A 15,130-nucleotide genomic window follows, 5' to 3' on the forward strand; every position below is an offset into this window, starting at 1 on the left:
TGCCAGTATCTTCTCTCTGTTCTTATCCTTTTATTTTATAGTGACTTTTATAGGATAACTGCTTTATATTTTTGTGGAGTCTGATTTATAAATGTTTTCCTTTTCAGGTTATGGGTTAAAAGAAATTCTTTTTTTTTCTTTAAAGATTTTATTTATTTATTTGAGAGAGAGTGACCATGTGCACATGAGCATGGGAGGGGCAGAAGGAGAGGAAGAAGCCAACTCCCCGCTGAGCAGGGAGCTGGACATGGGGCTCTGGGGCTCGATCCCAGGAACCTGGGAACATGACCTGAGCAGAAGGCAGATGCTTAAATGACTGAGCCACCCAGGCACCCCTCATTAAAAGAAATTTTTTTTTAAGATTTTATTTATTCATTAGAGAGAGAGAGAGAGCACACAAGGAGGGGGAGAGGCAGAGGGAGAGGGAGAGGCAGACTCCCCGCTGAGTTGGGAGTCCTGATGTAGGGCTCGTTCCCAGGACCTGGAGATCATGATCTGAGCCGAAGGCAGATGCTTAACCATCTGAGCGACCCAGGTGCCCCTAAAAGAAATTCTTTAAGAAATCCTACCCAAACTCAATAGTCTCATATATTTTTTTCTATGAGTCATAAGAATTTATTTTTCATATTTGATATTTAATCTACCTGAAATTGATCTTTATGTGTGGTGTGAAGTAGGGATCTATTTATTTTTTCCATATGGGAAGCATTATTCATTAAATAGCCCATTATCTCCACAACTGATTTGTAATACAATGTCAGGTACCAACTTTCCGGGCTTGAGTGTCTTTCCCTCACCTGATAACAGTAATTAACATTATTTTATAATATGCCTTTGTATCTGCTAGGGAGACTCCTACTATTGTCTTTTTAAAAACTTTTCATTATTTTAAGTTCTTGTTTAACTGGCTGTTGCATATGAACTTAGGATCAGCCTGTCAAGTTGTTGTTTTTTTTTTTAAAGCAAAATATACAAAAGCACCAAAACCCTGTGGGGATTTTGATTGGGCTTGTACTGGATATATAGATTAATTTGGGAAAAGTTGTCTTCACAATACAGAACATTCTCACCAATGAACATAGTTTACCCACCTAGTTTTCTTTTGTGTCTTTCAAAAAACTTTGTATCTTTTTCCATAATTTTCTTTTCTTACTCATCTTTTATTAATGTTATCCTTTGGTACATTAGGTATTTTCTTACTGTTGTGCATAGTAATGTTTTAAAACTCTTCTTTCTTTCCTTTTTTTTTTTAAGAGGGGAGGAGGGGCAGAGGGAGAGAGAGAATCTTAAGCAGGCTCCATTCCCAGCAGAGAGCCTGACCGGAGGCCGGATCTCAGGACTTTGAGGTCATGACCTCAGTTGAAATCAAGAGTCGGGCGCTTAACCAACTGAACCACCGAGGCACCCTTAAAACTCTTCTTCCTAACTGTTCCTGATGTATTAGAAAATAATTGGTTTTGTATGAGAAACTTATTAGTTCAAATTTGTAGATCTTCTAATGTAAACAATCATTTTTTTTTTACAAATAATGGCAGTTTTCTTTCTTTCACGCTTTAAATTTTTATTTTTTTCTTATCCTAATGAATTGTCTTGAGCCTCCAGTCCAATATTGAATAAGAGTGATGACAGTGGGAATCCTTATTTCGTTCCTGACTTTAATAAAGGGATTTCAGGATTAAGGATGACAGTGCAGATTTTCTTTAAATGCCCACTAACGAGATTAAGCAAGTTCTGTACCTCATATTAGTTGTTGATATTGAACACCATTTTCTCCTTCCTAAGCAATTTCCTGTATCAAAGGGGCATAAAACTTAAAACTGCATTTCCCTAAATCTCCTGCCAGTAAGATCCCACTAATGAAAGCATCTTGTTTGAGACTGGAAGGTAGAAGAAAAGGGGAGCCGCATCTCTCCAGACCCAGTAACTGGCAAAGTAGGGGTTTTGCCCATGGTGTTCAAACATCCTTATGAGAATCTCTTCTTTCCTGCACAAACAGCTCAGACCATTTTGGCATCTTTCCTGTGATGTCTGTATGTCTAGATTTCCTGAGGGAGCTTCAACCCTACAATAAACGTGTAATACTGGACTCAAAATATCTAGACTATTCCTATTTCCCTGACAAAATCTGACTGATATTGTAAGTGATAATCTGAACTGGAATGTTTCCATAAAAAAAAAAACAACAAAACAACGTAAGAATGGGCACTGGCATCGAAGGTGGGTGCCAGATGATGAAGAGATCAGAGGCTAGGATAGTGGAGACCCATACTCCATATTATGTGATGGTGAAATCCCCATCTGACCTAAGTTAGGAGGAAGAGCATACAGCCAGTGAGTTTTTTGCTCTCCTAGGGAAAGAGATTGGAAAAGAGAATGCTAGAAGTGTATTCAGTACTACTAGCTTCACTTGGGGGGCAGAGAGAGGCAAAAGGTAAGCTTGGGAAAGAACTGGCCAGTGTGCAAGGTAAACAGAAAGGAAAAAGAAGGAATACTGAAATGCAGACCTTTCTGTGGTTAGAAAAGCTAACTGCTTCCAGACCTCCAAACAGTGAGAAATGGATCTCAGAAGAATTCAAACAATAGAGGCCCAACAAACCTTCTCAGGTGAATAAGGTGATAATATCACACTAAGGACGTAGGCTTCATACCAGATTTGAGTTGACTGGGCCTTCTGACTGAGTTCTGAATAACGGAATATGAGAAATGATAGTAATTACCTTCAATCATGACTATATTCAAGTACTCCCACCCAAGCAAGACATCTCCCATGCTGTCCCTTCCCTGTCCACGACAACAATGCAGGTCACATTTTGAATACGATTGTATTGTCTCATTAAATGGAAAGAGCCTGTGTGCCTTCGTCCCAGCAGAGAGGAGTCATTTGACTCACTACAAACAGTGATGCAAAGGAGAAATAAACCTTTGCTGTGTCCAGCCACCCAGATGGCAGGGCTTGTTTGCTACTGCATCTTAGCCTACCCTATACTAATACCCTTTTCTTATCCATCTGCTGAGTTCTCTTTATCAATAATGGACAGTGCATTCTCTCAAAAGCTTCTTTTGCACCTGTTGGGATAACCATAATGGTTTCTCATATGTCAGCTAATATGGTGAACTACACTAGCGGATTTTCCTAAAGTTAAATCCTTCTTACTTGCCCAGGCTAAGCTCAATTTGTTGGTAATTAGAATTTTTTTTCTTATACATTATGAGGCAAGGTGGGCCAACATAAACTACAATGTAGGTGGAAGGATGTGGGGAGGGGAGACAGGGAGAGATTGGGAGCAAGAGAAATAATCTAGCATTATATCTATCTTTTACATAGCAGTTTTAGTCCTTTTACATTTATTATGATCACTGATACAATTTTTATTTATTTTTATTGTTTTGGTTTGTGTTTCTATACTGCATTTTCTATGCCTTTAAATACCCTTTCCTGATTTCTATTGATCCACTGAATTTTCTTTATTCTAATTTGTTCCCTCTAATGCTTTGAAAGTTAGATGAAAATTTTAACATGTGCTTTGATTTAATGTCTAAAATTAATCAATATCTCCACTCTCCTCTTGAGCAACATAAGGATCTCAGAATTCTTTGATTTCCATCTTCCCTTCTCATTCTTCATTTTATTTCTCTTTGTTGTTGTACTCCCAATATATTAGTCATTTTTCCTACTGCTGCTGTATTGTTTCTTGCAGTCTATACATGCTGAAATTTACCTACATGTGTACCAGTTTTTTTGTTCATTATTCCTTTCTGAACTTCACTATTTCCTTCTAAGTTCAATTTCTTTCTTCCTGAAATACATCAGTTAGTAGTTCTCTCAGTGATAAACCCTTTCAAACTTTGTGGAAAACATCTTTATTTTTCCTTCACTCAAACAGAACACTAAAAGCTGAGACTGTTTTTCTCTTGAGACTGGTGATATTGTCCCCTTCTCCTCTGGCTTCTGTCATTGCTGTTGAGAAGTCTGTCCTCAGTCTTTTTTTTTTTTCTTAATATTTTATTTATTTATTTGTCAGAGAGAAAGAGAGAGCACAAAGCAGGGGGAGCAGCAGGCGGAGGTTGAAGCAGGCTTCCTGCTGAGCAAGGAGCCCAATGCGGGACTCGATCCTAGGACCCCAGGATCATGACCTGAGCCTAAGGCAGATACTTAACCGACTGAGCCACCCAGGCATCCCTAGAAGTCTGTCCTCAGGCTTACTGCCATCCTTCTGCAGGTAACTTGGTTTAAAAACAAAACAAAACAAAACAACAAAACAAAACAACCACCACCAACAAACTAAACAGCTTGATTGAGATATAATTTATGTATCATGGCAATGGTATTTCCCCCTCATTGCTTTTCTGTCTAGAGTTTCTGACTAACTTTAATATTGCTGTGGGAATTAAGTGAGTTAATGGAAGTAAAGGATTATCACCTATGCACTCTGTAAATTAGTGCCACATATAAATCTTTGTTTGAATTGGCCATAATTCTGAGCACACAGTGGTTGCTAATAAACACTATATTTAGCTGAAAAATGGGCCAGGATTTTGAAAGGTGGTATGCCCCATATCTGTTCATTTTCATTTAGTCCTTTTTCCCCCTGCACTCCATTTGTACAGCTCACCCTCTGCATCCCACCTGTTCTTCACACTTGACATGAGGCAGCTTGATATGCTTTTTTGTTTTTCTTTGCTCTAGTCTCTGCTATTGTGAGTGCCTAACAAGGTTAATATGGTGCTGCTTTAAGTATTATCATTTGGGATGTAATTATCACATGTGGCTAATCATGCACATGCTGAGAGGCGGGGAACTTGTTGTTTTTAACTGGAGGGGACATCTTAATGTTAGTTTTTGACAAGAACCATTATATGTGTGTATATACACACACACATATACACAACACAGTAACGCACTGTAGAAAGAGACATAGTGAAAATAAAGATGGAGAAAGAGAACCTACCAACAGAATAGCTAATACATTTTTTTTTTTAACTTAGCACTTGTATCGGTAACATTAGCTTGTTAACCTCATTTAATAGGGAAGGAAATGAAATTCAGAGAGGTTAAATCAACTGTCGAGGCCATGCAGTAATTGGGTGGCAGGCAGAACAGAGCTGCTAAATTGTTAGTGAATTGCTTTCCCATGAAGCCAAATTCGAAGGATAATCAAATGTTTCTAATTCTCCATGGAAACTTTTTCAAAAGCATTTGTAAATGCATACTGGGATTTCATATGACTACTAGATGCTACAAACTGCTTTTTCACCTGGACCATCAACCATGTAGAGATGTGGAGACTATTCCTTGCCATCAGTTTGTAGACTAGCCTACACCACCTTAACAGCAATAATGAAAATATTTTTGAACACTGACCACACATACTAAATGAGGTATTACCTTGAAAATGACTGGCATGACTCTTGGCACACTGTTATGTGATTAGTTCATGTTGTTACTTCATTTATATGTTGTTTCTAAATAGGTTCAATGGGCTAGTTTCAGTAATTTTCAAATAGCCTATTTTATCATCCCTAGCCCACCTATTATTTAAAAAAAACAACAACAACATATAACATGGGCATTTTCCAAAAATAAAGAAGAAAAAGATGTAGACAGATGTAAATCTAGATACAAGTCTATCTATCTGTATCTACATCTACATCTATCTGTCCATCCACCCATCCATCCATCCATTGGATGAACAGAGAAAAGGTTTAAGTTAGAAATCAGGAAGTGCCTAATCACATACTTTCTCTTGGGATGGGCGTGGTTTAGAGAGAGTGCTACAGAAGATGCACTCAGGTTCAGTGGCTTGGTACTCTATCCTGTCCAAGGTTGCGTCAGGGGAATAAGGTTGGACCTTGAGATGTCAACATAATCAAAAACAATGTAATTCTAACCACAGAACTAAGGTTCATGTTTTATTTTTACCCACCTGATCCAGCTGAACTATTCTAGACCAGACTAGCTTTTTCTGCCTAATATCGTATAAATAGAATCTTCAAATACACTGAAAATTTGAAATAATTGTACAGTGGATACCCATATACTTACTTCCTAGATTCTTCATTTGTTATATTTTGCTTTGTGTTATGGACTGAATGTGTGTATTCTCCCCAAAGTTATATGTTGAAGCCTTAATCCCCAACGTGATGGTATTTGGATGTGTGACCTTTAGGAGGTGATTAGGTCATGAGGGTGGATCCCTCATGAATGAGATTAGTGCCCTTTAAGAAAAGACAAGAGAGAGATGATTCCTCTCTCTGCCATGTGAGGATACAGCAAGAAGGTATCTGTCTGCAAAGCAGGAAGAGGAACCGAATCAGCTGGACTTCGATCTTGAACTTCCCAGCCTCCAGAACTGTGAGAAATAAATTTCTGTGAAGCCACTTAGCGTATGGCATTTTTGTTGTAGTAGCCCAAGCTCAGACCATTTTCTTTCTCATATACCTGCATATCTATCTACCCATCAATCCCTCTTAGCTGTATTCATCATTATTCTTCACCCCTAAACATTTCTGCATACATTTAAATAACCAGAGCTCAATATTTTATGGTTCTTTTCTACTTTAAGGTAAAATTTACACACAGTGAAATACACAAAGCCTAGTACCATTTGGTAAGTTTTGACAAATGCAAACATCCATTTAACTCATACTCCCATCGAAATATAGAACATGCCCATCACCTCAGAATATTCTTTCATGTCCATGCCCAGTTCATCTCGACACTGATACCAATCCTGAGGCAACCACTCTTCTGCTTATTCTCACTATAGATGAGTTTTGCTTATTCGAGAACTTCCTATGAATGGAGTCATGTAACAGGTACTCAGTATGTTTTTGAGATCCCACGTTAATTTCCTTTCTAGTTGTTGAATAGTATTCCACTATATAAATATATCTTTGTTTATTCATTCATGTGGACATGAGGGCTCTTTGCAGTTTTGCCATTATGAATAAATCTGTTCTGAACATTCTTGTGCAGGTCTTTTCTTCTTCTTCTTCTTCTTTTTAACATGTGGATAAATGCCTAAAAATAGAACTGTTGGATTTTCAGAGCAAGTTTAGTTGTATAAGAAACTGCCAGGCCTTTTCCCAAGTGGTTGTTCCATTCCCACCAACAATGTATTCTCCACATCCTCGCCAACACTTGATGGAATCAGCCTTACTTTTAGCCTTTCTAGTGCATGTCATGGAGACTCATATCTAAGAATGCCCTCACCAGCTTCTGCCCATCAAAGCAAAACCTGCCTCTCACTGAGCCCTCTCCCCCAGGTATTTACCTTGGAAGTTGGAGAAGGGAGGCTTACATTTCAGTGGTTTATTTCTTCTAAGGCCCTAATAGAGAAGAGGAATTTCGTCTACTATCTGTCCGCCTTTCCACTATCTTGCTTAGAAAGAAAAGTTTAAAATGTCCGAACAGTCATCCGACTGGATCAAGCTGGCGAGTTCAAAGTTCTCCTCTGTTTCATGATACATTTTGAGGCAAAAGATTCTCCCTTCTAAATCTCAGCCTTTCTCCCAGTTTCTAGCAATATTTAGAAACTTTGATATTCGAGAGAAGAAAATTTCCCAATATTCAGGCTCAACCTATTCTCTCTCAGGCTTCTCTAAGGACCATTCTTCAATTATCATAGCTACTCTGTAAAGCAGGATTGGTGTCCCCTGTTTACAGAAGAGGGAACTGTCCCTGAGCCCAGAGTCTTATGCGCAGGGTTTTAGGACCCTCACACGAGTGTTCCCACACATGCCTCTCCCCTTGCGGGCAGCTCCTCATGGTAGACTCTGACCCATGATGCTCTGGTGGTACCTCCTACCCTCCATCCACCTCATGGGGACAGTGCACTTGGCCGTCTCCCTCAGCCACCCATCAGCCCCAGGCCCACTCATCCCCTAGCTTGCATCCTCTCTCCTCCCCACTTTCTTCCAACTCTGCTCAGTTATCTCATAAAACTCCTGTTCTGTCTCTTATTTTCTTCCATATGGGAACTAAAAATGTACCCTCAGCTTGCCTGATGACTGCCAAAGTAGTGCTGGTGGCATAATAAAGTGAGACATAATGAAGAACCAACGCCATCAACATCTAAAGCCCTCGAAAGTACCAAGAGATCCCTTTTACAATCTCCACAAAGGCACCTTCTACTTTCTCAACCCCTCTTAATTAAACTGGCTTTTCCTCAAGTGCTGGAATTCTACATAAACAAAAAACTTTTGTCTTCACTACTGGGTTTCTGTTTTAATGAACAGCATCACAGCAACATTGTTTTCTATTACTTTGGTTGCAAAGATACAGCATGTCAGTTAGGGTTTAAATTAAATTGCAACATTATGTCTACAAAAAATCATGTAGCAAATGCCAAACTGACTTAAACTTCTGGAATAAAGTCAATTTCTAAATTAGGACTTGCCTTTTTTTTCTGTTCAGTTTTAAATATTTGTTACAAGAATTTCCTCTTTGGCATGTTTTCTCTTATATAGAAATGTATAATGATACAATAGTACCATCCTCAACATCACAGCCTTCTATGTAGTATTTCTACCTAGAAAGTATATATGATTACAATTCCATTTTACAGATGAGGAAACTGAAATTCAGGAAAGTTTAATAACTTCCAGCTAGTAAGTGGCAGAGCCTGAATTCACACCTTAGTTTGTTAGCCTCCAGCTGATGCTTTCTTAGCGTCCATATTACCACCCAGCACACATATTAAAGCTTCCCAGAGTGGATTGGAACAGGTCATGACTGTGTGATTCACCTCCCCACCATTCTCTGCAGCTCCACCATGTTCCTCCCAAGTAGTTATCCAGATCTCACCAAATTCCAGGAGGATAGGGGAAAACTGGAAAAAGCTCTAAAAGAAGAGCAGTAAATCCAGATCTTTAATAAATCCAGAGCTATTTTAAAAAAACAATGCTGTATCTAGCAAAGAGACTAGCTGTGTGATTAATAATCAGCACCTATGATGTATGTTAAACAGCTCTCACGTGGCCATGAGCATCAACACAGAACATGGCTTATGTACCCACTCTCTTGTTAGCCAGTGTGCTGGGTTTCCCTTATTACGTTGCTCTAATGGTGTTAATAGACTGACTAACAAGATACACTGAACAAAGACTTTGTGGGCTGCAGCACAGATAAAGACTAAGAAGAGTGAGAGCCTGGATTTGGCTATAGAAGCTGACACTTTTCTACCAGCTTGGCTGGCTCCTCGCCTGATGCTGACATGTGAGGCAAGAGCCTATTGACTCCTTTAGCCTACCACGTTGTTATCAACTTCATCCTTATTTCAGTGAGACTCTGGTCCCTGGGATGGACAGGCTCACTTGCCCTCCACACTACCCTTTCTAGTTTACCTTCTGGATTTGAAAGGCTGGAAATGCAACAACATTTTTCAGACTCTCTTGCAGCTAGAATTCTAGATACAAATTAGGTTCCTCTGGTTGAATGAACTTGCATGAGATCCAGAAGGCAGAAGTGAGGCAGAAACCATCTTCCTGTCCCCTTTTAAGCTATTTTTGCTGACAGTCATTAAAACCGAGCTAATATTTAGCAGCATTATTCCAAAGCTCAGTCTCTAACTTCTTGTGTCCTCATAGGCAGTTGTGGCTGTTTCCAGCAGCACCATTTTTATTCCAGCTTTCTGAGCCCGGGACTGCAGCTACAGGAGTGTCTTGGGCCCCTCTTTCTAGTGGTGATCTCCAAAGTGGTAGCTCTCCTGGTAAGTCAGGCTTATATTGCCCCAGATCCTCTTCCACCTCCTCCTCTGTCGGCACCATAACCACTAAGATTTCTTGTATGCACACTGTGTGTTAGGCACTAGGCTAAATGCTTTATAGAAATCATTTTATTTAATCCCCCCCACCACCAAAAACCCATAAGCAAAGTGTTATTGGGGCACCTGGGTGGCTCAGTCATTAAGCGTCTGCTTCGGCTCAGGTCATGATCCCAGGGCCCTAGGATCAAGCCCCATATCAGGCTCCCTGCTCCACGGGAAGCCTGCTTCTCCCTCTCCCACTCCCCCTGCTTGTGTTCCCTCTCTCGCTGTGTCTCTTTCTGTCAAATAAATAAATAAATAAAATCTTAAAAAAAAAAAAAAGAAAGTATTATTAATATCACTTTGTTCCAGATGAACCTACTGAAATTCAGAATAGAGAGTTAAATTGTACTGGATCAGAGCGAAGCTAATGGGTAAGTGGGTAGAGCTGGACTTTGCCCCCAGATCTGCCTCACTCCAAAGCCTATGCTCGGCCTCTTTAAAGGTATTTGCAGGCCTGGAACCTATTAGCAGATTTTAATTGCCCATACACATTATGTTGCTGAAGAGACATCATTCTTTTCCCTTTAACCATATACATGTAGGGGCCAGTCTATTTTGCATCAAGATATATCCAGATATCGAAGAAGTCTTCAATCTAATTAGATAGAAAGGCATTTAAAATATTAAGAGGTATCACTTTGTAAAAACATGTCTAAGTCATTCTGAAATCACTTCTTTATAAAAGTTAAAGAATTAAGACCAAAGCAAACACAGCCTTCTGCTTGCTCCTGGAAGGCCCAGAGCTGGGCGTCCAGACATGCACTTACCAGGCGCTCTATTAACAGCAAGGTTTCGGAAATGGCTGCCTTTGATCACTTCCACGGATAATCGCCCCGTTGTGGCGTTGTAGGACAGCCCCACCAACAGCTCTGGCGCTCCTCCATGAGACAGCGACTGTGTGGATGAAGCGCTATCACTGTGAGAAACTGCAGATGGGCTGAGCGGAGACTCTCCACTCTGGAGGGGAAGAACAACAAAGAACCCATTGGTCCACGCTGCACTACGCTCTTACAGAAAGCCGATATTATGTTTGGTGAAACCGTGGCCCAATCTCAACTGCTGCCAAAGATTACTAACAGCGCACTTGGTGTGAATGATAATGGGCCTGGGGAGTGCAGTCATGGATGAGACGCCCCGCGTTATTCGCTGACATATTTGCTTCGAGAGCTGTCTCCATTCAACATTTCCTCTCTAAAGACAAAATGGACAAAGATATTATTACTAGTGTAAATCAAAAGCTCTCAGATACACTAAGAGCTAATAATACATTTAATATAGACCCAAATTCCCTCCTTTGTCATTTGTGCTTGGATGTTTCTATGGAACCCATCCACTCTAGGCATGAGTTTTGTTTCTGTTCGCTGCAGCTTCTTGATGAATGTAGCAACACAGGAGGCACTTTGTCTTCACTAGAAAAGAAATGACCATGACCATCTACCACCCCATAGAACATTTGGCCCCTAGTTCTGCTTCCTAGGGGTGTCAGGAACACACCAGATGCTATTACTGCCCCCCCACTGAGGAAATGAATTACATTGAAAATGAGCACTTTTATAACTGTTTGGTAAAATAGTCCATGATTGGACTGTGGATCTCAGAGACTTTGCACGCACCAGGTGAGCCCAGAAGAGAGACGATGCTTTCTGTCCTGTTTATTCACACACCTGCTTCTCCAAAGTGCCCACCTTTCTACACCAGACACATTGGGAGGAGGAGAGCAAAGTAAGCCAGGATGTTGACTCTCACCTCAAGAAGCATAGTGGGCACTGGCCCTGGGAGGAGGGGGGGCAAGACAGCCAGCCTCCAAGAACCACCACCTCCTCCACCAGAAACAAGTGCATCAGACTTAGCTCAAACTTTCTTCTCAACATCTGAAGTCATTTCCTAAACTTGTTATCAAAAACCCCACAAAGGGACGCCTCAGTGGCTCAGGTCATGATCCCAGAGTCCTGGGATTGAGCCCCGGTCAGGCTCCTTGCTCAGCGGGGAGCCTGCTTCTCCCTCTCCCACTCCCCCTGCTTGTACTCTCTCTCTCTGACAAATAATTAAATAAAATCTTTTTTTAAAAAACCCACAAAATAAACACATTAAAAGGAATTAAATATTCTTCACATCTGTAGGAAAAAATCTTGTTGACCAAGCCATGGCAGAGCCCTGGGCTTTCAAGAACACAATATGAAAACTATAGAGAGAGCTGGTTTTGATAGTTGCCACATAGGCCCTGCTGTCTAGATGATGACAATCCAGTAGTGACATATTTGCTTAGTTTAGGTAAGGATCACCCCTCCCCTGTGCTTCTACAGAAGCATCTACCAAGGCACCTATCACAACAGAGCTTGCCTCTCCCATCACATTTGAATCCTTGTAAATTACTCAGTCTAGTGCATAGCCCAATGCCTGGCATATAATCATGATTAACAGATAACTGATGAATTTTTACCTTCAAAGTTCTTTCACACTGGCTCATCTTCCCCACTCAACTCTGTGTCTCTAGGACAGGACCTGGCACAGAGAAATAGGGGTGAGATCATACCCACTCCTATGCCTTATAGTGCAGGATTCCTTCTGACCTCCTCTGACTTCTATTTTCCATGATTTCACATATACTTTACTCAGAGCTTAAGAAAAAAGAGAGATTTAAGCAGAAGTGAGAAATGATCTGGCTTATGGTTTTTTGGGGTTTTTTTTTTTAGATTTTATTTACTTTAGAGAGAGGTAGAGAGCACGAGTGGGGGGAGGGGCAGAGGGAGAGAGAGAATCCTATGCAGACTCCGCACTGAGCTCGGGGCCAGATGTGGGGCTCCATCCCAGGATCGAGATCATGACCTGAATCAAAATCCAGAGTTGGACACTTAATGGACTGAGCCACCCAAGTGCCCCTAAAAGGTTCATTTGGGTCCCTGGGTTGGGAATAGTCTGTAAGGGGCAAAGGCAAAAGCAAGAAGACCACTGGAAGGCCATTTCAATAATCCAGCAGAGTTAGGTTCTGGTTATAGTTTGAAGAGCCCAGAGGATTTCAGGTTGACCTGAACAACTAAAAGGATGAAATTGCCTTTAGCCAAGATGGGAAGGCTGCAGGCAGAATAGATTTAGGGAGACAACTCTAATTTTGAGATAGCTATTAAAAATTTAAGTGGCTGGATCTCCCATCACTACACTCCAGGCTTTCTGGCTCCTTTCCTCCCCCTAGACAGGACAAGCTCCTTCCTACTTCTCGATGCCTGCATGTGCCATTTCCTCCGCCTAGAATCCTTGGTCATCCACATGTCACCAGTCTTGATCCCTTGATTTGTGGAGTTCTGTGTTTTATTACCACCTCAAAGACACATTCTCTGACCCTCCTTAACCAACAGCAGCCTCTATCCCTCTCTCTCTCCCCTTGCAAACCCTGGTTTTCTCTTGTTGCCCCTCATCCACCAGGCTGAAAGCTCTTGAGGGCAGAGGCATCACCCTTTTTGTTCTTTCCCCCATCCCCTCTGCCTGTACAGCACCTGACATGGCAGGCACTCAGTAAATGTTTCTGAATGGATGACTGATTGGCCCAATAGCCCAAGATGAGCTACCTGATCTTTTTACATGGTTTTTAGAAGGAGTCCCTCATACTAGATGACATTTAACCCCCAGCAATAGTGGGTTGTCCATCTTGGAGACATACAAGCTGTGACAAGGGGATGCAGAGGATAAAGCACACGGGAGGAGCACAGGCATATACATGGAAGGTCTTAGGAGTGGCTGGAGATCAGGGCTGCCGTGGTAGCCTACTCAGACACACATGTTAAGGAGCTCCCCTTCAAAGTCCCATCTCTGAGATCCATCATAATGCAGAGTAAGGGTGGCGCAAGAGGGAGATGGTCAGACCCCAGGTCAGTTAATCAGCAGGCTACACTTGCTGTCATTTCCAAAAATGGACAGGAAATACATCCATCAGCTTATAGGGAAGATGGACACGAAGAAAAAAAAACCATTGTACCATGAAGTGCAAATCATGGCTTATAAGGATGGGGAGAGCCAAATGGAAAATTAAATTAAGGTGTTTGAATTCACAGGCTGAATGTACTAAATCAAGGGCTGACAATTCCAGATCCTTGAACATACCCGCATCATTAGCAGCACCATTTAACATACTCACGCTGATATTACTTCTTGGCTCCAGAACCAGAGTCACTTTCATTTCCCCTTCTGGGTGCAGGTGCCTGAGATGGAATAGCTTCTCTCCCATCATTCTCTCACGGGTCATCTTGCGGGCAGCATACAGACGGAAGCGGGCAGCACAGGCAGCCACATGTCTGGGCTCCAGCTTGGTGAAGGTGACCTTCTCCGTGAAGACAGGGTTGGGGCCTCTCTGTATGCTTGTCCTGCCCCTCTGATTCTTACTGGGCAGAAGCACTACGTGAACTTGCCAGGAGTTGACACCACTTCGGTCCTTATCTGGGAGGCCCTGTGCTCTGACAATGGTCACTGTGAGCTTCTGGCTGGAGGCTCTATATTCGAAGATGACATCCAGGTCACCACATTTTGAGATGGGCTCCAAGACCCCAGCTGGCACCTGGAAATTGGCCCCATCCTGTTCCTGTTGCAGATAGAGGAAGAGATTAGGAATGCAAATGATAATGCCCAAATACCCTTTGGTGAGATGGTGCCCCTCTGTGCTCCTTTGGAACCCTGTACTTTTTGACTGCTAGCACATATCCCTATACATCAGAAGGGTCTAGGCATAGACATACCGGTCTATGTCTCCCTTGGACTGTGACTTCTCTAGGGGTACAGTCTCTGGCATATGGTGAGCCTTCATGAATGTTTTTGGAATGAATGAAGAAAGCTTTTATAATTTGCAAAGTGTTTTTATATACACTGACTCTCAAAAAGTATAAGTGACCACTATCATTGAAACTGAGATACTAAGTCTAAAATTAGTCAACTATGCAACTGCCAAGAAACAACTTTTTCTGGAGTCCCCAGGAGAAATGGTCGAGTCTGGGCCTGTGTTCCAAGGGCCAGGACTTCCTGCAGATGAGAATCCTTATGGGGCCCAATGACAGGTGACCCTTCAGTAGATTTTCAAGCTGCATGGGAGAAAAGGTTTTAGAGTTGAGCTTCTCAAACGTTCACGTGGACTTGAGTCACTCAGAGTTTCTGATTCCGTAGGCCTGGGGTGGGGCCTGAGACTCTGAACATCTCAGGTCCTGAGGATGCCACAGCTAGCCTCAAGATACACTTTGAGTACGAAGGGTTTAGGAGGACACCTACAGCAACCACTTAGCAAACAGCAACACTGGATGCGGAGACAGAACCCCTGGGTTGAAAGCATAACTCTACCACGT

At 41.7% G+C, this 15,130-nt stretch overlaps 1 protein-coding gene across 1 annotated transcript in view; it reads right to left on the reverse strand.

Moving 5' to 3' along the window:
* SYT16 (synaptotagmin 16) overlaps positions 1-15,130 on the reverse strand; it is a 234,334-nt gene that overhangs the window by 15,781 nt on the left and 203,423 nt on the right. The window contains exons 5-6 of the mRNA XM_031033765.2: positions 13,939-14,379; positions 10,577-10,766 (exon numbers count right to left, since the gene is read on the reverse strand). Coding sequence (XP_030889625.1) covers positions 10,577-10,766; positions 13,939-14,379 — 631 coding nt within the window. The remainder of the gene's footprint in view (positions 1-10,576; positions 10,767-13,938; positions 14,380-15,130) is intronic.

Source organism: Leptonychotes weddellii, chromosome 9 (genome assembly GCF_054177405.1).
Source record: "Leptonychotes weddellii isolate Sample4059 chromosome 9, ASM5417740v2, whole genome shotgun sequence".
Classification (NCBI taxonomy): Eukaryota; Metazoa; Chordata; class Mammalia; order Carnivora; family Phocidae; genus Leptonychotes; species Leptonychotes weddellii.